Source organism: Phycodurus eques, unplaced genomic scaffold (genome assembly GCF_024500275.1).
Source record: "Phycodurus eques isolate BA_2022a unplaced genomic scaffold, UOR_Pequ_1.1 contig_29, whole genome shotgun sequence".
Lineage (NCBI taxonomy): Eukaryota > Metazoa > Chordata > Actinopteri > Syngnathiformes > Syngnathidae > Phycodurus > Phycodurus eques.
This window is the reverse complement of record NW_026904026.1, coordinates 325,034-350,000: the sequence shown is the minus strand read 5'-3', so window position 1 is coordinate 350,000 and position 24,967 is coordinate 325,034. Positions and strand designations below refer to the sequence as shown.

At 42.5% G+C, this 24,967-nt stretch overlaps 1 protein-coding gene and 6 pseudogenes across 1 annotated transcript in view; 1 reads left to right on the top strand and 6 right to left on the bottom strand.

Moving 5' to 3' along the window:
- Nucleotides 1-24,180, top strand: part of LOC133398269 (programmed cell death 1 ligand 1-like) — a 27,165-nt gene extending 2,985 nt beyond the window's left edge. The window contains exons 2-3 of the mRNA XM_061669907.1: nt 23,341-23,402; nt 23,953-24,180. Coding sequence (XP_061525891.1) covers nt 23,341-23,402; nt 23,953-24,180 — 290 coding nt within the window. The remainder of the gene's footprint in view (nt 1-23,340; nt 23,403-23,952) is intronic.
- Nucleotides 3,501-3,609, bottom strand: LOC133398279 (5S ribosomal RNA; annotated as a pseudogene).
- LOC133398290 (5S ribosomal RNA) lies at nt 16,258-16,366 on the bottom strand (annotated as a pseudogene).
- Nucleotides 16,899-17,007, bottom strand: LOC133398281 (5S ribosomal RNA; annotated as a pseudogene).
- On the bottom strand, nt 17,527-17,635 carry LOC133398285 (5S ribosomal RNA; annotated as a pseudogene).
- Nucleotides 18,151-18,259, bottom strand: LOC133398287 (5S ribosomal RNA; annotated as a pseudogene).
- Nucleotides 18,740-18,848, bottom strand: LOC133398289 (5S ribosomal RNA; annotated as a pseudogene).
- Nucleotides 24,181-24,967: the final 787 nt, after the last annotated feature.

Below are 24,967 nucleotides of genomic sequence, written 5' to 3'. Positions count from 1 at the left end.
GCCCTCCGCCCATGAGATCGGGATTGAACCTCAGCGGGACTTTCAGCAATTGTTGCAGCGACTTTGGCTCTGCTCTCACCCATGGCCTGAGCGCCCACCATGCCTCCAGAACCTCCCTCTCAAAAGGATCTTGGGTTGGGAACAATGACCTCGGCAACATTTGACATAAGTTATAGTCACCAAAATGCCCCAATCCCCGCAGGGTGGGTATAACAAAGTCCTTCCACGGGGCTGTGAAGGACAAGTCCCAACATTTTTTGATGATTTTTAGCCGTAAAGATTTCTTCTTTGTGTCTATGTCAATCAACCCCAAACCACCCGCTCCGTGATCCCCTATCAGCGTAGCATGACTCACCAAACCCTCTTTCTCTCTTCCACATGAAACGGCTGAAAATTGCCTTGAGCTTACTCAAAATGTCACCAGGCAAATCAGTAACAGTCAGGGCATGTACCAACTTTGAAATACACAAAGTGTTTATCACTAGGACTTTACCTTTCAGGGTTAGATTTCTCAACCTCCATACGTTAAGTTGACTTTCTATTTTATTCAAAATGTTCTCCCATGTTTTCCTATTACATACCTCCGCAAGCTTACCCAACAATACTCCCAGGACTTTGTAGCTGTTCCCAGCTTCACGAAAACCCCAGGTGCTCGGAGTAGCCTGCGTCGCACCAAACACAGCCATCGTCGTCTTATTAGTATTTATCTTTCCGCCAGAGGCCTGGCAGTAAACATTCAGTTGATGGAGAGCCATTTTAAGACTCTCTACATCCCTGACGAACAAATTTGTGTCATCTGCATATTGAAGAATTCTAAATTCATTGTTTGCTGGTGTCAGAATACCCCTAATATCATTATTCTGCTTGAGCATGGCAGCCAGCGGTTCCGCCACAAGGCTGTAAAGCAGTGAGGACAAAGGGCATCCTTGTCTCACCGACCTCCCCAGCCTCACAGGGCCAGTCAGCAACCCATTGACTTTAATCCTACTAAAAGCACTCAAATATAACCTCTGAATCCATCCTATGAATATCTATCTATCTATCTATATATCTATCTATCTATCTATCTCTCTCTCTCTCTCTCTCTCTCTCTCTCTCTATATCTATATATATATATATATATATATATATATATATATATATTAGTATCACGTAATACGTCACAATTTTATCACATCAGTGCTTTAAATTGGCTCGAGGCTAAGGATACAAAGGTATGGATTTTTAAATGATTAGTAATTATTGCACATTATTGTGTGGACCTCAAAGTTCGCATCATCCACACAAAAAAAAATCCAAAATAGACCAGCCAACAATTGGAGAATAAAGATGACGCAACCCTTTCACTCGGTGCGGTTATTCATCAAGGGGTGATTAGTGAGGGCAGACCGGATTGGCTCCGTAAAACTAAAGGCAGTTAGCACACCTAGGCGAATTCATCTCGACACCGGCTTAATAGCTCCTCGTCCCCTCGCGCGTACGGTGTTGGTGCCGGCAAGGGAAAAAGGGGGGAGCTCGACCCTTTAAACGGAGAGTCGGTCAGGACATTTCTCCCGACTGCGGGTAAGCGAAATCTGACAATATATACAGATATATGTGTGTATCGATTTTATTTTTTTATTATTTTATATACATTTTATATTTAACAAATATCATATTTCGCTTAGAAATATCTCGAGCGGATCGCGTCATATTTATTCTCCAATTGTTGGCTGGTCTATTTTGGATTTTTTTGTGTGGATGATGCGAACTCATTCTCAACACTACAAATGTGTGATCAGATCATAGATTTTGAAAAGTAAACACACTCGACAATTTGAGAACTTGCACGCTGCCAAAACTCAGACAAGAGCATGCAAAATCCTCTCGGAACCTCCAGATCCTGGTCACCAACTCTTCAGAAACAATCATCTTTATTTGCAATGAATTTCCAAAAAATTTGTCTCTGGTAGTTGGAGCCGCTCCAGTACGACAACAGACAGTCAATTGACAGAGAACACTTTTGAGACATAAACACATTGACAAAAAACTGTCACTGTGCAATTAAGGGTTGCTAGTTATCTGGTAATGCATATAAAAAATGTTTTTACAATTGTGCAAAAAGATGCAGGGTCCTCTCACATTTAGAGCAGTTCGAAAGACTAATATTGCAATAGTCCGGTGAAATGACCATTGTGCAAAGGGCGCCGACACTTCAAGCGAGTCGGGCGATAATCTGGGACAATGTTTATTGTGCAAATGTTGCAGATTCTCTTCAATCAGTGTGCAATTGGAGCAGATGTTACGAGCATGCGTGGCCAGTATTGGTCAACAACAGATATGCAAATAGTGCAGCGTGGCGAGACTACTACAGTGAGTGCACGAGTAATATATAATTGTCTTCTTCCAGCTCCTTCCCCCAGGTAAGTGCTATCGAACAATGCAAACTAAAACTAGCAGACATTCCAACACCTTCGTCCCGCTTGCCGTGAACTTCTTAAACAGTTCACTTACAATTGCATTGTAACATGCTGCCAATTTGTCTTGAGATTGTTGTCCCATCTCTGTCGGGCCAATTATACATTATTCGTGTATTCACTGTAGTAGTCTCGCCACTCTGCATAATTTGCAGATCTGTTGTTGCCCAATACTGGCCAATCATGTGCTTGACAAGTATCTGCACCATTTGCACAATGGACACTGTTCCAGATAATCGCACTACAATTCGTTTTATACTGCTTACATTTCTCAAAGTCTCTGCGCGTTTTGCACAATTGTCACTGTACCAGATTATTGCTTGATCAGTCATTTCAAATTGCTCTAAATTGCGAGAGGACTCGGCATCATTTGCACAATTGTCAAAAAAATAACACAAAATTTGCATCGACATGATCACATTACCGGTAACCTTTTATTGCTGAGTGACTCTCCGTACTTTGGTCTAATGTCATTATGTCTCCAAAGTATTTTCTGTCAAATGGCTGTCCGTTGTCACATGAGAGGGGCTCCAACTACCGGAGAAAAATTCCTTGTATATTTCTGACATACTCGGCAAATAAAGAGGATTCTGATTGTTATTCTGCTGATTCTGATTGAATTTACTCTATCTCATCTCCTCCAACTAATACTGCCATTCACTTGACAGTGATGTATTCCTTGGAAGTGGTTCGGGTTCATAAACCGTCGCTTTGAGGTCCACACAATAACGTGCAATAATTACGTATCATTTAAAAATTCATACCTTCGTATCCTTCGCCTCGAGCCAATTAAAAGCACTGATGTGATAAAATTGTGACGTATCACGTGATACTAAAATATATACATATATATAGATATATGTGTGGATAGATTTTATTTTATTTTTACTGTCGGAAAAGGAGAAACGGGATGTTTAAAAAACGGTACGTGAAGATTCTGTCTCCTAATAAAGAGACGATAAATCATAAGAGACAGGATGACTGCATTATAATTTCGGTCAACCACCGATAAGAAAACGATTCCACGAGAATCTAAATTGAAAAAGCTTACAGCACCTGGTATTCCCAGGCAGTCTCCCATCCAAGTACTAACCAGGCCCGACCCTGCTTAGTTTCCGAGATCGGGCATTCTCAGGGTAGTATGGCCGTAAGCCACATAGTTACCTGAAAAGCAACATTTTATATATAAAACATATCATATTTCGCTGAAAAATATCTCGAGCGGATCGCGTCATCTTTATTCTCCAATTGTTGGCTGGTCTATTTTGGATTTTTTTGTGTTGATGATGCGAACTCATTCTCAACACAACAAATGTGTGATCAGATCATAGATTTTGAAAAGTAAACACACTCGAGAATTTGAGAACTTGCACGCTGCCAAAACTCAAACAAGAGCATGCAAAATCCTCTTGCACCCTCCAGATCCTGGTCACCAACTCTTCAGAAACATAATCATCTTTATTTGCCATGAATTTCCAAAAAACACACAAGGAATTTGTCTCTGGTAGTTGGAGCCGCTCTCGTACGACAACAGACAGTCAATTGACAGAGAACACTTTTGAGACATAAACACATTGACAAAAAACAGTCACTGTGCAATTAAGGGTTGCTAGTTATCTGGTAATGCATATAAAAAATGTTTTTACAATTGTGCAAAAAGATGCAGGGTCCTCTCACATTTAGAGCAGTTCGAAAGACGAATATTGCAATAGTCCGGTGAAATGACCATTGTGCAAAGGGCGCCGACACTTCAAGCGAGTCGGGCGATAATCTGGGTCCATGTTTGTTTTCGCAAATGTTGCAGATTCTCTTCAATCAGTGTGCAATTGGAGCAGATGTTACGAGCATGAGTGGCCAGTATTGGTCAACAACAGATATGCAAATAGTGCAGCGTGGCGAGACTACTACAGTGAGTGCACGAGCAATATATAATTGTCTTCTTCCAGCTCCTTCCCCCAGGTAAGTGCTATCGAACAATGCAAACTAAAACTAGCAGACATTCCAACACCTACCTCCCGCTTGCCGTTAACTTCTTCAACAGTTCACTTACAATTGCATTGTAACATGCTGCCAATTTGTCTTGAGATTGTTGTCCCATCTCTGTCGGGCCAATTATACATTATTCGTGCATTCAGTGTAGTAGTCTCGCCACTCTGCACAATTTGCATATCTGTTGTTGACCAATACTGGCCACTCATGTGCTTGAGAAGTCTCTGCACCATTTGCACAATGGACACTGTTCCAGATTATCGCACTACAATTCGCTTTATACTGCTTAAATTTCTCGAAGTCTCTGCGCGTTTTGCACAATTGTCACTGTACCAGATTATTGCTCAAATTGCTCTAAATTGCGAGAGGACTCGGCATCATTTGCACAATTGTCAAAAAAATAACACAAAATTTGCATTGACATGACCACATTACCGGTAACCTTTCATTGCTCAGTGACTCTCCGTACTTTGGTCTAATGTGATTATGTCTCCAAAGTATTTTCTGTCAAATGGCTTTCCGTTGTCACACGTGAGGGGCTCCAACTGCCGGAGAAAAATTCCTTGTATGTTTCTGACATACTCGGCAAATAAAGAGGATTCTGATTTTGATTCTGCTGATTCTGATTGAATTTACTCTATCTCATCTACTCCTACTAAAATGCAGCCCTATGGGGGCGTTGGAAAGTCAGCTACTGTGGGTCGAAGTCAAAGGAGGTGGAAATCGGGTTCTTCGGCAGAAAGAGAAGAGGAAAACACAGAGCCTCGAACTGAATGTGGGGACTTTGAATGTTGGGACTATGACAGGAAAATCTCGGGAGTTGGTTGACATGATGATTAGGAGAAAGGTTGATATATTGTGTGTCCAGGAGACCAGGTGGAAAGGCAGTCAGGCTTGAAGTTTAGGGGGAGGGTTTGAATTATTTTACCATGGTGTAGATGGGAAGAGAAATGGAGTCGGGGTTATTTTAAAAGAAGAGTTGGCTAAGAATGTCTTGGAGGTGAAAAGAGTATCAGATCGAGTGATGAGGCTGAAATTTGAAATTGAGGGTATTATGTGTAATGTGATTAGTGGCTATGCCCCACAGGTAGGATGTGACCAAGAGGTGAAAGAGAAATTCTGGAAGGAGCTAGATTATGTAGTTCTGAGCATCCCAGACTGAGAGAGAGTCGTAATTTTTTTATTATCTTTTTTATTGTCTTTTACTTCCGTTATAAGCTGCAAGGCTGCGGACAACAGGGCTTTTCCCATGTTTAACGGTGGTTTGTCTGAGATATCGATTGTGTCATAGAATGTGATTTCTCTGCTTTCCAGTGTCACATAGAGGTCCTCTCTTTTTATTTCATGTTTTCGTTTCACTACAATATTTCCATTTGATGATGGAATGAGTACGAGTCCTAGTTGGAATAAGCCATCTCTTCCCAACAAACTCACAGGGCACTCCGGGACTTCGAAAATGGGCATTCAACAAGATCTCCCCTGTGGGTCTCTAATCCACACAGCCTCAAGTTCCAAGGCAAAAGTAATTTGCCCATTTGTAGATCTAACTATTGCCTTATGTCCCGATAGTTTGGAACTTGGAATCTTTTCCCGACATGCAGTCCTACATGCTCCTGTATCGCAAAGAAATTTGATTTCTTTCCAATTGACTGACAAGGTTATTTCAGGTTTTTCAGTGTCCAAACTCAGAATGTCCTGTAAATTGAAATCCACTTCCTCATTCTCTTTAATGATTACACAAGAGGATTTGTTAAGTTGGGAAACAGGCTGGCTTAGTCATGCGGTTGTTTGTCCGTATTCTCTTTTATTTCTTTTAGCGCAGTCACGTGCAATGTGGCCTTTCTCTCCACAGCACCAACAGCCTGTATTATCATAACTACCTCGACCTCTACCATATCTTCCTCTCCCACGGCCTCTGCCGCGTCCTTTAAATTTGCTCCCCCTCTGCCTTGATAGTATATTTCTGCTTCTTCGTTGAGGAAGACATCTATCTTCTTCTTTTTTTTTTTTTTGTCCTAACACTCTTTCTGCGTGGAGGGCATGATTAACATATTCCTCCAGAGGGCCAGTTGCTAGGTTTATCCAATGTTTATCTACCCATCTGTTAATGTGTTCTTTCGAATTCGCATGTAAAGCATTTTTTAACTGTTGTTGATAAGGGCCCATTCAAGCCTCTGTTTGCTTTAAAACAAGCGGCCATTCTAACCCTATACTCTTCAAAAGGTTCCTTGTCTTTTTGTTTCACCCGACTAATTTCCGTGAAATTTGACCTTTTGCAAAACCTGGCTGTGGTTCTTTCTATTAAAGCCCAAACTCTATGTTGTAATTCTCTGTCATTATGTGGCATTACAACACCATGGTGTTTTGGGTCCCAATCTCCTCGACAAAGGTGCCAATCAGGCCCCATTGCAGTCATCCAAATTTGTTGAGTATCTGTTCCATTTAAAGGATAGGACTGTCTAACATTTTCCATTTCCTCAACAAATTGGACAATGTCTACTTTGTAGGGTGTGATGCCGGCTACGGCCTTTTTCACATCCTCATTAGTCCAGGTCCTATTGACCAAAATTCAATTAAATTTGTTTTCTTTTTTTTTTCTCTTTTAGACGCCATGTGTTGCCAGAAGAGTAAGTCGTCATATCCCTCTTTTTCTATTTGTGATATATTATTTTTGTGTCGACACTTTATTTCGTTTCGAAGTTGAACTAATTTTTGCAAATTTAGCTGGCCAATGAAACCGTATTTGGTTATCCACGTGTTTAAATGTTTTATTTTGGAAGGGTTTTGGAGTTGAACATATTTCCAATCTTTACACGTTAGGCGTTCTTTTGGATCCGTTTTACTGTTATTTTTTCCCATTTTGTGAATTTGGAAGTAAGTTTATTTGCACCTAGAGTGACCTTAATACTGACTTTATTCAAAATGACAGGGTGACAATGAATGTCTGGGTTTTGGTAATCCTCAAGCTTCTACCCACATGGGGCGGAGGATTCTTGCATTTGCTTCCAAACCCAGTTGTCACTTTCACTCCTGTCTATAGATTCATACTTTTACACATTCACACGATACTAGTCAAATTTTTGCAAACACACGAAAACACGGAAACACGGAATTTAAGTATGTACAGTATTCCGCCGTCCTCGCGGAATTTGTCGGACTCCGCCGTCCCTCTTTTACTTTGCCAGTGACTAGTATTACACAAGGTTTATTAAACACGGAATTTAAGTACGTACAGGACTCCGCCATCCACGCGGAATGTGTCGGACTCCGCCGTCCCTCTATTACTTGCCAGTGACTAGTATTACACAAGGTTTATTCTGCCGCAGACTTCTTCGTCGCGCAATTCACTCACTCTTTAATCCTTTTTCCGAAAACATTTTCAAATTTACCACACCAAAGTCGTCTTCAATCTTGTGGATTGTCGTCAACCTTCAGATCCCAGTTGAGGAGAACGAAGACCAGTCCCGGAAAGGGTCTCAATTGCCATGGCCACGGTCTCTTAACTGGATGTCGGCTCCACAACTGGAATCCTCGGGTGTATTGACATCCGGCTCGAAGGACCAATTAAATGTTGGATTTATCTTACCCAACATTATAAAAAATAGACACAAAAGGAATGAAGACGTTGGTTTCTTTTTCTCATGAGGAGTGCATATGGGAGATTGTTCAGATTACAGCCTCTCATCACGCTCTAAACAATCTCTCTCGTCGCTCCTTGATTTTTTTGAAATAGGGAGGTTTTACAAGACATAACGTACTAAGCTACAAGACACAACACACTAAGGGTAGGGTTTCAAGGTGAAGACATGGGACCAACACCTGCCACGTCCCGGCCACGTCCTTGGTCAAGGCGCCCTTCTCTCTGATGATTCCTGCTGAGTCATCTTGTTGAAGGCGAGACATCTTCCTTTCTCAAAATCGTCCATAATACTAATGCAAGCAAAGCAAATCAATGATAACTTCTAAAATATATTTTATACTATGTCAGACTACTGCCATCAAATCTTGTCGTTTTTCGGGCAGACAGTGGCAACAGTACTCGACATTTATTCTGATAGCACCCTATCCCGTCTTTTACCATCAGTGGGCTTTATCTTGTCAAGTCAAACACTGTCCGAGACGTGTAAGCAGAAAACGTGTCACCAGTCAACGCGACGGGACACACTCGTTACGATGGCGACGACAACAACAATGCGCCGCGCCAATGTCTTGTTTCTGTGTGTGCATGTGCATGTGCATGTGCATGTGAGTGACTGTAGGGGAACAAAATGAGGAAAAACATGTTCGTCACTGTTGCTCGGGAGAGAATGTTCATTGAAGGATTGCTTGATGTATGTTCACGTACTTTTCATACAATACGGCTCGCAAGCAGGCAACAAAACCTTATGTACCTTATCAAGCGCAAGCACATACGGTTGTACGTAAACATGCCGGCGTTCCGTTGAATCATGCCCTAAAGCTTCGGTAAACATTGGTTTGTGCGTGAGAATAAATGTTAACAACAGCGCGCAAGTATGTTGACAACGGCAAGTATGGGAGGCGATGCGCCAGTCACAATACGCAATCCGACTGGTCTCCGTCAAGTTGCGCTGTCGGAGAGTTGTTTTTGATATGTCACACTGTGCACGGAAGATTTCCCAAAAAAATCCAATTTGCCAGACTTCCTTGGCGTCATTGGGCCAAATCGTTTGTCGTGGCATATGTCACTACAAGAAGTTTTGTCGTTCCCGACATACGTCGGGACCCGATCTGGGAAATCGGCTGCGATAGGTAATCGGTGCGTGAATGTGTGTGCATGTGCATGTTTGTGGGGTGTCAGAGTTCAGGTGGGTAAAGGATAGAAGAGGTAGAGGGGGCAGAGCGGGCAGAGAGTTCAGATTCCTGAGAGGCCTTATGAATAAAACTGAGTCGGCTCGTCCTGGGCCAGAGACTCCGCAGTCTCCTGCCTGATGGCAGCAGACTGAAGAGGCTGTGTGATGGATGCGTGGCATCCCCTGCTATGCGGAGGACTTTGCAGGTGAGGAAGGAGTGGGGGGGTGGGGTGGAGGACAAGATGTGGTGCATGATTAGCCGCTCGAAGCACTTCATCAGGATGGGGGTGAGCGCCACCGGACGGTAGTCATTGAGGCAGGAGGGAGATGACTTCTTCGGGACTGGGATGATGGTGGTGGCTTGGAAGCACGTGGGGGAAAAAAAAACTACCAAAAAAAAAAACAAGATGGCTGCCGGGGTGCAGCCACACAGTTTGGCAGGTCCTGTGCGTTTGCTTAAAAATTCATCCAAAGATCAAATAGGACCATGGATTATGCTATCAACGTATTCCTTTGCTGTTTGGATAACCCTCTATCTTCTGCTAAGTTCAACATGTCCAAGAAAAAGGGGCATTCTATTCTTGTATCCAGCCAGATGGAGTCAGCACATGCTATTCACAAGGGTACTGGACTATGGCCATGCTCGGCCACCCCCAGGTGAGCAGAAACAGGCTGTCACAGGCAAACCACTCCTGGGTGTTTTTAACCTCTTGCTGATACTTCTTTTGGCTGGTGATGTTGAACTAAACCCTGGGCCACTGCTAGCTGGGCCTCCACCTCTGCTACCTGGGCCAACATCACTGCCAACTGGGCCTTTACCTCGAGCAGCCGGGCTAACACCAATGCTAGATCAGCTAACATCATTGCTAGCTAGGCCTCCACCTCTACCGGCTGGGCCTCCACTTCTGCTTGCTGGGCCTCTACCACTGCCACCTGGGCCAACACCACTGCTAGTTGGGCCAACACCACTGCTAGTTGGGCCTCCACCACTGTGAGCTGGGCCTCCACCACTGCTAGGTGGGCCTCCACCACTGCTAGCTGGGCCTCTACCACTGCCACCTGGGCCAACACCACTGCTAGTTGGGCCTCCATCACTGCTAGCTGGGCCTCCACCACTGCTGGCCGGGCCTCCACCACTGCTATCTTGGCCTCCACCACAGCTAGCTGGGCCTCCACCACTGATAGCTGGGCCTCCACCTCTGCTAGCTGGGCCTCCACTACTGCTAGCTGGGATTCCGCCTCTGCTGGTTGGGCCTCTGCCTCTGCTAGCTGGGCCTCTACCACTGCCACCTGGGCCAACACCACTGCCAGTTGGGCCTCCATCACTGCTAGCTGGGCCTCCACCACTGCTGGCCGGGCCTCCACCACTGCTAGCTTGGCTTCCACCACTGCCAGCTGTACCTCCACCACTGCCGGCTGGGCCTCCACCACTGCCGCCTGGGCCTCCACCACTGCCGCCTGGGCCTCCACCACTGCCGGCTGGGCCTCCACCACTGCCGGCTGGGCCCCCACCACTGCCGGCTGATGCAGAAGCTGGCAGCGTAAAGCTATATGCAAACATTGCCAATAAAAGAAACAGGGGGCTTCCAAACCCCGCAATACTAAACCACCGGAAATGCAGGGTGTTCCAAACCGTTAATAACTCTGAATTAATATGGGACTCAACACGTAAACCAAAAGGCATTATTTGTGCACACTTAAATATACGAAGCATTTTAACAAAAAGTGATCAGGTCAAACACCTTCTCACTGACTCAAATATTGACTTCCTCTGCCTATCTGAGACATGGCTCCATGAATCTTCGCCCTCAGCTATAGTATCTGTACCTGGTTATAAAATGTTTAGAAACGACAGACAGGGTTCTTAGGGAGGAGGTGTTATGATTTATGCCAAGGACACTTTTAATTGTAATGAAATACATGTTACATCTGAGAATGGATTAGAATTTCTTGGATTAACTGTTTCTTTGTCACAGCAAATGTCTTTTATTCTTGTAGTTATTTATAGGCCTCCCTCATCAAATGCCGCTTTTTATGAAAAGCTGGAAATTTTACTGAAACAACTCAATCTTGCAAAAGAGGTGATAATAATGGGTGACCTAAATGTTAATTTGGAAGTTAACAAAGTTAGGAAACAATTGAAAAGGGTCATGGATGATATGGATATGACTCATGTAATTAATGGCCCTACGAGAATTACAAACTCCACCCGAACTCAGATTGATCTAGCTTTTACTAATAGGCCAGAAAGGATCTTGAAGCCATACAATATGCTCACAGGATTGTCTGATCACAATCTTATAATGGTCACAAGAAAATTTAATAAAAAGCGCTTCAAACCCTTGGCCACCACTGAATCCAATAGGATACCAAAACATGAACAACAAAATTTCCAAGATTCTATCCAAGAAGTAAACTGGGATGTATTACTTGCTGGTAAAAATTTAGATGAGGATTGTTCTACATTTGCCAACAAAATACAAAAAATTATTATACAATTTACACGGATAATTAAACTAAAAGCTAGAAAGAATGGCCTTCCTTGGTTTAACACATTTATTCTGAAACTGATGAAAGAACGCGATCATTCCTTGAAATTGTCGGTAAAATCAGGATACAATAGACACCACTTTATTTCACTGAGTAATAGGGTAGTGAAAGAAATAAGAAAATCTAAAGCTGACTTTTTCATTACTGCTTTGAATAGTGTGAAGGGAAATTCAAAAATAACCTGGAATTATATTAAAAAACTATTGGGTAATACACAAAATAACAAAACAAAACTAATGCAAATTAAATTAAATGGAAACATCCTTACGGAACCTCAAGTGATGGCTGATGCTTTTAACAACTACTTCATTGAATCTGTGTCAGAAATCTCTTCTAAGTTTGCAGTAAAACAAAGGAAGGAATACCCTGCATTGTCTGCAACGCAGTTCTTTACAATTACAAATATTACTGAGACCAAAGTTATCGATTTAATTCATTCACTCAAACCATCTAAGGCAAAGGATGTTTTTGGAATGGACACGAACATGCTCAAAGATCTAGGTTCAACTCTTGCTACTCCTATTGCCTCAATCATTAATCTTTCAATTTCATCTGGTCACTTTCCAAAGGCCTGGAAATCTGCTATTGTTACCCCTGTCTTTAAATCCGGTGACTCAAATTGTCTGAATAACTACCGACCTATAAGCATTCATCCGGCCATTTCCAAAGTTGCAGAAAAATGGGTGTCAGAGCAGATTGTCCATTATTTAAACAGCAGCTCCCCCTCTCTCCACGCCATGCAGTTTGGTTTCAGATCCAAGCATTCCACTGAAATGGCTACATGCCTCTTCATTGAGAAAATAAAATCTTCTCTCGACAAGGGTGGAGTTGTAGGGGCGGTGTTCTTGGACCTCAGGAAAGCTTTCGATACAGTAAATCACTCTGTTCTTCTTACCAAGCTCTCAAAATTTAACTTCTCTGACAAAGCTGTGAGCTGGATTGAATCATATCTGCATGACCGAATACAATCTGTATCAGTTAACAACTACAGATCAGAGTCTCTTAGGCTAACACCTGGAGTCCCTCAGGGATCAATATTAGGCCCCCTTTTATTTAGTCTTTATATCAACGATTTGCCCACTGTTTGTTCTGAAGCAGAGTGCGTAATGTATGCAGACGACACGGTTTTCTTTGTTCATGGTCGCTCCAAAGATACTGTTGCTGCTAAACTCACTAATACAATGTCTTGTGTCACAACTTGGTTGCAGGAGTGCTGTCTACAGCTAAACGTTTCTAAAACTGTAGGCATGTATTTCACTAAAACAAATAGAGTATCACCTGACCCCGACATACTTGTTAATGGAGAAAAAATGCAAATTGTCAGCCAATACAAATATCTTGGGTTAATAATAGATTCACAGCTTTCCTTTAAAGCCCATATTGACAAATTGTGTAAAAATATCAAATTAAACCTCGCAAATTTTCGTGCAATTCGAAATGAAATGTCAACTGAAGCCGCAAAAATTTACTTATATTCAATGATTCTTAGTCACTTTAACTATTGCATAACCAGTTGGTCCCAGGGTGGTCAGAATGCAAAAAAAACATTGGAAGTTTTGTACAAACAAGCAATTAAAGTGATGGATAAAAAACCAAGGCACTATCATCACTGTGCAATTTAAAAAAAATACAGTCTTTTAAACTGGGACAGTCTTCACATATTTGCAGATTTAAATTTGATTTATAAAGTACTGCATGATTTGGCTCCAGGTCCTCTGGCTGAGTTCATCAGCCAAAGAAACAGCTCTGAGCGTGTCACTCGAGGCTCTGTCAGAGGTGACTGTCTCATTCCTCTGCGCAGGAGCACTTTCAGTAAGTCAGCCTGGTCAGTGAGGAGCGCTGGTGAGTGGAACTCAGTACCTGAGGAGGTTAAACTGCTTACAACATACAAGGCCTTCACAAAAAAACTGAAAATGTGGTTAGTTAACACCTATAGCTGCCAACACTAAAAGACAAGTATGTTTTGATGTTTTTTTTTTTTTTTTGTTATGATCAAATGATTTGTGGTTTTATTCTCTCTTAATAGTAAGTCTTTATGTATCCTGTTTTATATTATATTGTCTTGTAGATGTATTTTACTGCTTTTTTACATCATGGCCAGGGGACTACAGATGAAAACTAGCCTTCTGGCTAATTCTGGCTTTTTTAACCATGTGTATTTCATGTGTTTTATGAAATTGCATTGTCCCCTTTCAAATAAACTGATTAACAATGAACAAAAGAGCCTGATTCAAGGAGGTGTTAAAAATGTCTGTGAAGACATCTGTGAGTTCAGCTGCATAGTCCCTCAGAATACGACCATGTATGTTATCTGGGCCCGGGGCTTTTCGTGTGTTGATCCTGTCGAGAGATCTTTTCACGCTGTCCCAGGTCAGTGTCAGCACTCGGTCACCAGGAGGGTGGAGTCTTGTGTGCAGGAGTGCTGTTTTTTGCCTCAAAGTGAGCAAAGAAGTCATTTAGCTCATTTGGCAGGGTGGTGGAGCTGTCGCAGTGTGTGGTGTGGGTTTATAGTCCGTAATGGTCTGAATACCACGCCCCAGACTCCTGGTGTCACTGCTGTCAATGAAGCGGTGGGCGATCTTCCTGGAGTACTCCCTCTTGGCCTCCTTGATACCACGGGACAAATTGGCCCTGGCTGTCCTCAGGCCCTCCTCATTCCCAGATCTAAAAGCCGTGTTGCGGACCTTCAGTAGTCTGTAGACCTCCCCCAACAGCCATGGCTTCTGATTAGCACGGACAGTGATGGACTTCGTGGTGGTGACATCATCCATGCACTTGCTGATGTGGGCAGTAAAAGTCTCTGTTTACCCCGAACTGCAAAGATTTTCTACTTAATTTGTCTCGTGTTTTCATTTCACTTTTTATAACAAACAGTTATATCTAAATGTTAGCTAACTATGCGTCCGTCCGTCTATTTACCTATTCATTAGCAAGCAAATCTATCCATCTCTGTGCCCATCTATCTTTAAAGTAACAGTTACCCTCCAAACCCTGTTTGTAGTGTAGACATGTTAAGATATGCGCAAAAGTTAAAAAGCCCAGACTCCTTCAAAGATAGGAAAACAAACTATTATTAAAATGAAGTGTAGTAATTGGGTGAGTAATGATTTATCCATGCTCTGTTTGGGACTATAATTTTAAACAGGTAAATTGGTTTCTTTTACAAGCAAACCCATTGTAAAATAGCGTGCATAATCATAAAAGATACTTATATATTGTGGTAATACACTTATGCAATCGTTTAAAATGTGTGTCAATTATATGGTTGTGGTAATGCTAAAATTAGGTGGTTTTCCTTGGGACATCCCAACTTTTCGGCCATACTACATCGAGAATGCCCGATCTCGGCTGATCATGTGAGGGGCCTTAACAGATGGGGACCAGAAATAGGCCGCTGACTTTTGAGTGGCCCCAATGTAGTCATTTATGAACTCACATTTATTTCAGCATGCTCGGTGCTGTTCATTGTCAAACGCATTCAAACGGGCACTCAGGTGAGTGAACTCAGAAAGCGTCGATTTGTAGATGGACAACTACTCGACTTCTCTCCAGATTGCGAATTTGACTGACTTCATCCTGCAATAGTTAAAAAAATACATATTAGTTCAGAATGCATGTTTGAAGCTAAACAATGAGTACAGTTGCACAATTGTCACTGTCCCAGATTATTGCTCGATCAGTCATTTCAAATTGCTCTAAATTGCGAGAGGACTCGGCATCATTTGCACAATTGTCAAAAAAATAACACAAAATTTGCATCGACATGATCACATTCCCGGTAACCTTTTATTGCTGAGTGACTCTCCGCACTTTGGTCTAATGTGATTATGTCTCCAAAGTATTTTTTGTCAAATGGCTGTCCGTTGTCACACGAGAGGGGCTCAAACTACCGGAGAAAAATTCCTTGTATGTTTCTGACATACTCGGCAAATAAAGAGGATTCTGATTTTGATTCTGCTGATTCTGATTGAATTTACTCTATCTCATCTCCTCCAACTAATACTGCCTTTCACTTGACAGTAATGTATTCCTCGGAAGTGGTTTGGGTTCATAAACCGTGGCTTTGAGGTCCACACAATAATGTGCAATAATTACGAATCATTTAAAAATCCATACCTTTGTATCCTTCGCGTCGAGCCAATTAAAAGCACTGATGTGATAAAATTGTGACGTATCACGTGATACTCATATATATATATATTTATATATATATATATATATATATATTTATAGATATGTATATATGTAGATATATATATATCGATATATGTGTGTATCGATATTATTTTATTTTTACTGTCGGAAAAGGAGAAACGGGATGTTTAAAAAAGGTACTTGAAGATTCTGTCTCCGAAAAAAGAGACGGTAAATCATAAGAGAGAGGATGACTGCATTATAATTTAGGTCAACCACCGATAAGAAAACGATTCCACGAGAATCTAAAGTGAAAAAGCTTACGGCACCTGGTATTCCCAGGCGGTCTCCCATCCAAGTACTAACCAGGCCCGCCCCTGCTTAGCTTCCAAGATCGGACGTTCACAGGGTAGTATGGCCGTAAGCCACATGGTTACCTGAAAAGCAACATTTTATATTTAAAAAATATCATATTTCGCTTAAAAATATCTCGAGCGGATCGCGTCATCTTTATTCTCCAATTGTTGGCTGGTCCATTTTGGATTTTTTTTATGTGGATGATGCGAACTTTGAGGTCCACACAATAATGTGCAATAATTACGAATCATTTAAAAATCCATACCTTTGTATCCTTAGCCTCGAGCCAATTAAAAGCACTGATGTGATAAAATTGTGACGTATCACGTGATACTCATATATATATATATATATATATATATATATATATATATATATTTATAGATATGTATATATATAGATATATATATATCGATATATGTGTGTATCGATTTTATTTTATTTTTACTGTCGGAAAAGGAGAAACGGGATGTTTAAAAAAGGTACTTGAAGATTCTGTCTCCTAATAAAGAGACGGTAAATCATAAGAGAGAGGATGACTGCATTATAATTTCGGTCAACCACCGATAAGAAAACGATTCCACGAGAATCTAAAGTGAAAAACTTACGGCACCTGGTATTCCCAGGCGGTCTCCCATCCAAATACTAACCAGGTCCACCCCTGCTAAGCTTCCGAGATCGGGCGTTCTCAGGGTAGTATGGCCGTAAGCCACATGGTTACCTGAAAAGCAACATTTTATCTTTAAAAGATATCATATTTCGCTGAAAAATATCTCGAGCGGATCGCATCATCTTTATTCTCCAATTGTTGGCTGGTCTATTTTGGATTTTTTGTGTGTGGATGATGCAAACTTTGAGGTCCACACAATAATGTGCTATAAATACGAATCATTTAAAAATCCATACCTTTGTATCCTTAGCCTCGAGCCAATTAAAAGCACTGATGTGATAAAATTGTGACGTATCACGTGATACTCATATATATATATATATATATATATATATTTATAGATATGTATATATATAGATATATATATATCGATATATGTGTGTATCGATTTTATTTTATTTTTACTGTCGGAAAAGGAGAAACGGGATGTTTAAAAAAGGTACTTGAAGATTCTGTCTCCGAATAAAGAGACGGTAAATCATAAGAGAGAGGATGACTGCATTATAATTTAGGTCAACCACCGATAAGAAAACGATTCCACGAGAATCTAAAGTGAAAAAGCTTACTGCACCTGGTATTCCCAGGGGGTGTCCCATCCAAGTACTAACCAGGCCAGCCCCTGCTTAGCGTCCGAGATCGGGCATTCTTAGGGTAGTATGGCCGTAAACCACATGGTTACCTGAAAAGCAACATTTTATATTTAAAAAATATCATATTTCGCTTAAAAATATCTCGAGCGGATCGCGTCATCTTTATTCTCCAATTGTTGGCTGGTCTATTTTGGATTTTTTTGTGTGTGGATGATGCGAACTTTGAGGTCCACACAATAATGTGCCATAAATACGAATCATTTAATAATCCATACCTTTGTATCCTTAGCCTCGAGCCAATTAAAAGCACTGATGTGATAAAATTGTGACGTATCACATGATACTAATATATATATATATATATATATATATATATATATATATATATAGATATATATATAGATATAGATAGAGATATATGTGTGTATTTTATTTTTACTGTCGGAAAAGGAGAAACGGCATGTTTAAAAAAGGTACTTGAAGAATCTGTCTCCGAATAAAGAGACGGTAAATCATAAGAGAGAGGATGACTGCATTATAATTTAGGTCAACCACCGATAAGAAAACGATTCCACGAGAATCTAAAGTGAAAAAGCTTACGGCACCTGGTATTCCCAGGCGGTCTCCCATCCAAGTACTAACCAGGCCCGCCCCTGCTTAGCTTCCGAGATCAGGCATTCTCAGGGTAGTATGGCCATAAGCCACATGTTTACTTGAAAAGCAACATTTTATATTTAAAAAATATCATATTTCGCTTAAAAATCTCTCGAGCGGATCGCATCATCTTTATTCTCCAATTGTTGGCTGGTCTATTTTGGATTTTGTTTGTGTGGATGATGCGAACTTTGAGGTCCACACAATAATGTGCAATAATTACGAATCATTTAAAAATCCATACCTTTGTATCCTTTGCCTCGAGCCAATTATAAGCACTGATGTGATAAAATTGTGACGTATCACATGATACTAATATATATATATCTATATATATATAGATATATGTGTGTATCGATTTTATTTTATTTTTACTGTCGGAAAAGGAGAAACGGGATGTTTAAAAAAGGTACTTGAAGATTCTGTCTCCTAAAAAAGAGACGGAAATCATAAGAGAGAGGATGACTGCATTATAATTTAGGTCAACCACCGATAAGAAAACGATTCCACGAGAATCTAAAGTGAAAAAGCTTACGGCACCTGGTATTCCCAGGCGGTCTCCCATCCAAGTACTAACGAGGCCCGCCCCTGCTTAGCTTCCGAGATCGGGCGTTCTCAGGGTAGTATGGCCGTAAGCCACATGGTTACCTAAAAAAAATATCATATTTCCCTTAAAAAATCTCGAGCGGATCGCGTCATCTTTATTCTCCAATTGTTGGCTGGTCTATTTTTGATATTTTTTGTTTGGATGATGCGAACTTTGAGGTCCACACAATAATGTGCAATAATTACGAATCATTTAAAAATCCATACCTTTGTATCCTTAGCCTCGAGCCAATTAAAAGCACTGATGTGATAAAATTGTGACGTATCACGTGATACTAATATATATATCTATATCTTCTTCTTTTCCTTTTTGCTTTTCCCGTTAGGGGTCGCCACAGCGCGTCATCCTTTTCCATGTAAGCCTATCTCCTGCATCCTCCTCTCGAACACCAACTGCCATCATGTCTTCCCTCACGACATCCATCAACCTTCTCTTTGGTCTTCCTCGAGCTCTCTTGCCTGGCAGCTCCATCCTCATCATCATTCTTCCAATATACTCACTATTTCTCCTCTGGACGTGTCCAGAGGAGAAAGTCTGCGCTCTCTAACTTTGTCTCCAAAACATCGAACCTTGGCTGTCCCTCTGATGAGCTCATTTCTAATTTGATCCAACCTGGCCACTCCGACAGCGAACCTCAACATCTTAATTTCTGCCACCTCCAGCTCTGCTTCCTGTTGTCTCTTCAGTGCCACTGTCTCTAATCCATACATCATGGCTGGCCTCACTACTGTTTTATAAACTTTGCCCTTCATCCTAGCAGAGACTCTTCTGTCACATAACACACCTGACACCTTCCTCCACCCGTTCCAACCTGCTTTGACCCGTTTCTTCACTTCCTGACCACACTCACCATTGCTCTGGACGGTTGACCCCAAGTATTTAAAGTCCTCCACCCTTGCTATCTCTTCTCCCTGTAACCTCACTCTTCCCCCACCACCCCTCTCATTCATGCACATATATTCTGTTTTACTTCGGCTAATCTTCATTCCTCTTCTTTCCAGTGCATGCCTCCATCTTTTTAACTGTTCTTCCAGCTGCTCCCTGCTTTCACTGCAGATCACAATGTCATCTGCAAACATCATGGTCCACGGGGATTCCAGTCTAACCTCATCTGTCAGCCTATCCATCACCACTGCAAAAAGGAAGGGGCTCAGGGCTGATCCCTGATGCAGTCCCACGTCCACCTTAAATTCTTCTGTCACACCTACAGCACACCTCACCGCTGTTCTGCTGCCCTCGTACATGTCCTGTATTATTATAACATACTTCTCTGCCACTCCGGACTTCCGCATGCAGTGCCACAGTTCCTCTCTGGGTACTCTGTCATAGGCTTTCTCTAGATCTCCAAAGACACAATGTAGCTCCTTCTGACCTTCTCTGTACTTTTCCATCAACTTCCTCAAGGCAAATAATGCATCTGTGGTACTCTTTCTAGGCGTGAAACCATACTGTTGCTCGCAAATACTCACTTCTGTCCTGAGTCTAGCCTCCACTACTCTTTCCCCTAACTTCATTGTGTGGCTCATCAACTTTATTCCTCTATAGTTCCCACAGATCTGCACATCACCCTTGTTCTTAAAAATGGGCACCAGTACAATTTTCCTCCATTCATCAGGCATCTTCTCACGCACTAGAATTCTATTGAACAAGCTGGTCAAAAACTTCACAGCCACCTCTCCTAGATGCTTCCATACCTCCATAGGAATGTCATCAGGACCAACTGCCTTTCCATTTTTCATCCTCTTTAATGCCTTTCAAACTTCCCCCTTACTAATCATTGCCACTTCCTGGTCCACCACACTTACCTCTTCTACCTCCCTTCTCTATCATTTTCCTCATTCATCAACTCCTCGAAGTATTCTTTCCATCTAGCAAGCACACTGCTGGCACCAGTCAACATATTTCCATCTCTATCCTTAATCACCCTAACCTGCTGCACATCCTTCCCATCTCTATCCCTCTGTCTGGCCAGCCTGTATAGATCCTTTTCTCCTTCTTTAGTGTCCAACCTGCCATACATGTCATCATATGCCTCTTGTTTTGCCTTTGCCACCTCTACCTTTGCCCTGTGTCGCATCTCAATGTATTCCTTTCGCCTCTCCTCGGTCCTCTCAGTGTCCCACTTCTTCTGAGCTAACCTCTTTCCTTGTATGATTTCCTGTACTGTGAGGTTCCACCACCAAGTCTCCTTCTCTCCTTTACTGCCAGAAGATACACCAAGTACTCTCCTGCCTGCTTCTCTGATCACCTTGGCTGCAGTGGTCCAGTCTTCTGGAAGCTCCTGCCGTCCACCGAGAGCCTGTATCACCTCTTCCCGAAAAGCTGCACAACACCCGTCCTGTCTCAGCTTCCACCACATGGTTCTCTTCTCTGCCTTTGTCTTCCTAATTTTCCTCCCCACCACCAGAGTCATCTTACACACCACCATCCTATGCTGTCGAGCCACACTCTCCCCTACCACTACCTTACAGTTGGTAACCTCCTTCAGATTACATCATCTGCACAAGATGTAATCCACCTGTGTGCTTCTACCTCCGCTCTTGTAGGTCACCCTATGTTCGTGCCTCTTCTGGAAAAAAAGTGTTCACTACAGCCATTTGCATCCTTGTTGCAAAGTCTACCACCATCTGTCCCTACAAGTTCCTTTCCTGGATGCCGTACTTACCCATCACTTCTTCATCACCCCTATTACCTTCACCAACATGTCCATTACAATCTGCACCAATTACGACTCTCTCTCTGTCTGGGATGCTCAGAACTACATCATCTAGCTCCTTCCAGAATTTCTCTTTCACCTCTAGGTCACATCCTACCTGTGGGGCAAAGCCACGAATCACATTACACATAACACCCTCAATTTCAAATTTCATCCTGAAGGGAATATAGAATACTTTATATTCTAATATGTAATTCTAACTAGTTTGGAAGATATAAAGTATAGGAGTATATTGCAGGAAGGCCCCCAGCGGGGGGTATGTGGCCCCCATCAGGGGGTATTTGGAGACAGATGGCAAAAGAAGAAAGGAACGGCGGGGAGCCACTATAAACATTGTATGCAGGAGATATCGACAGGCGACGTCTGGACCCAGATCAGATAGTCATCATTTGGCCAAACAACGATGACGTCGGATTACGGACCAATCAGACGACAGCGACTCCACACCGGCCTGTTTGAAACATTGTATAAGTCTGGGGTAGAGTCAGATAGTTTGGTTCTACTACTGTATCTGCTAAGGATAGGATAGGGTGGTTACGAACCCAGAGCTCTGCAAAATGTATAGACTCATCTGTCAGGAATAAATTGGTTGCTTTTTATACATTGTTGTGAACGACGTTCTTTCACGAAAACGAACACGCTTGGAACCACGGAATTTAGGGGATTTTAAAACACAGGTTCCTTCAAATGGTGACCCTGACGTGATCCTGAACGGAACAATAGATTAAAAGACAGAGGAGCGGACAGGAATTCAGTTGGACTGCAAATCTCCCCGGTGCACCGAAATAAAAAAGGTGAGCGGAAGCCTGTTTGAGTATATCACGAATTCTGCGCATTGGAAATTACGAAATTTGGGAGACTTGTGGTACAGTTGTTTTGTTGTCAATAGTTAATAAGACGTTGTGTTGTTAAAATTGCATAATTAAAAGTCAGGGTAACGGAGGACCTGACGTCAGGGTAACAAGGGACCTGACAGACCAGGATCAGAGAAAATCCTGGAAGTAGGGTAACAAGGTACCTACTTGTCCCGTCGTGGACTGACTTGAAATCGGACGCGGGCTTCAAATTGTAACGTTTCGGTAGACGGGGATTTTGGGACCCCCAAAAACCGATTTAGAATAAGATGAGTGTGCCACCAAAACTCGGGGTTGTGAATTGGACAGTCGAGTGTCGAGGTAATGAATGTGATATGTGTCGGATTTGTGGATTGAAAGAAAAAGGCAGAAAAAGAAACAAACAGGATTAAGAAGTGTGTGGGCAAAGTGGAAAAGAAAAAGGAATGTAAGTTGTTTCACGTAACAGAGAGGTTATTCTGAAAGGAAAAAGATGAAGGAAAAGTTGGATGCTGCAGGGTGGAGAGAGAATTGAAGGTTGAATAAGAAAATAGAAGAGTGAAAAATTGAGAAGAAAAAATTATGAGATTTGTCTGGTGTGCCCTGCCATGGCAGCTGTTACAGCTGTTCAGAAAAAAAGAGCGACAAATTCCCCCGCTAAATACAATTTACGGACCTTTCCGAAAACGGCCCCAGTGACGTCACCGCATTCAAAGAGGTGGGTAAATATAAAAATTGTCTTTAAAAAATGTTGAGTTTTTACAGAAGCGGCTTCCCGGACTGGCTGCTGTTGGTGTAATTTGGATCCAGGGGCTGAAAAGGTTGACGGACGGCATGAGCCTGGCGTGTGGTGACATAGTGAGACTGATACGCGCCTGTTGCATTTCGGTTCACCAATCGGATGATATTTTGACACGGTCGGGTCTGAATAATGTCGAACCTGAAATTTTGTTTGCCCCTTTTGCTCCTATAGTGTTTGCAGTCATCCGCGACATGTTCCCGTCCTCTTCCCCAACGGTGCCGAAGCTTCTGGACGTCAAACCTCTCATGGATCCCAGTTCTCACTTCGAAAATTGTATAAGTATTTGGACAGATGAGACCGGGTCACATCCCTCCCGTTTAAGGGAGGCAAATGTTATTTATTGAATAGCTTTACTTGACACCTTGCCGGTTGAAGTTAGAACTGAACTTTTTAAAGACCCTGACCTCATGAAAGGGGGAGATAGCTTCTTTAACTGTCATATGTCACACCATTTGTAACTTTTTGTCAACAGAAAACACAAATCATCAGATGAGGTAAAGGACATGCAGGAACAACTTTTGAAGTTCCAATTGGCCCAGGCCCGTAAAGTGGCCATAAAAAAAATAAAAAAAATAAATAAATTAAAATGGAAGCAGAGAAACAGATGTGGATGGCGCAGGGGTCAACGAGGAGACGAGGCGGGAGTCGTGACAGAGTACACCAACGGAGGCAGGGGAAGCCCTTGCCGACCTCCAATGGACCAAGCGTGCTTCAATTGAGGTCAGTAGGGACACTGGGATTGCCAATGTGCTGTTTACCCAATGATTCAACAACGACCTCCAGTGGAACCCGGAGAGGCCACACCTCGAAGAGGAGGCTACAAAGCTTCACGAGGGAGAGTTGGGCGCGGCCCGGCAACAGCGTCCGCAGCAGGCTCCTCAGCAACAAGAGCCATCTCGCCAGTACTACTGCGATGAGGACTGGTCCGAATGCCCAATGAGCCTGGAGCCAGGGGACGGAGGAAAGACGGAGCCTCTGAACCCGGCTAAGGGAAGACAACCACCTGAATGAGCTGTGCAGGGGTGCCCATGAATCTGCCGATTACGACACCATTAAAGACTGAAATTGCTGGACAGACACATGAACATCAGTTTGTCCTCATGAAAAAAGGGCTCCAGTGAACCTGATGGGCAGAGATCTGCTTATCAAGACCAGGGCTACCATCCTTTGTTGCCCGGATGGACTGACGATACGGTTCCCCGATGGGACCATGATGAACTGTGGACAGAAGTTGTCCTCCGGATGGAACATGATACAACATGAACTTCCGGAAGCAACTGCTGACATATATTGCGCCCGACTAAAACCTGAAACAAAGGACTCGGCCTTCCTGCGGTGGAAGCCCTGGATCGACTCTCTTGCCCCCTATCGTCCTCCAAGTGACCCTCTCCATCTCACACTGTTTTATGATAAAAATGACGATTTTGTTTATAGGGAAGCTTTTGAGTCGAAAATTGGAGGCTCAATAGTACAGGAATTTACATAGGGAAACAAGGTGTGGTGGCTGCGTCCACCTTGGCACCAGAGCAGAGTGAGTGGTTTATGATGAACTTGACATCTTTTCCACACATATCACTTGCACTAGCATGAGGTCATGAAGCCAGAGAACTGGGACCCATGGTGAGAAAATGCCATTTGGCAAATGATTGGCAACAAGATCAAATACCCAATGTGTTGTACTCTCCGAGTACTGAATGGTTTTGTATTCAAGGTACCATGGTGGACGGAGGAATGTTGGCGCATGTGACTTTAGCGCGATTCCATGGCAGAGAACTCTCGGACCATGAGGACGCCGCAC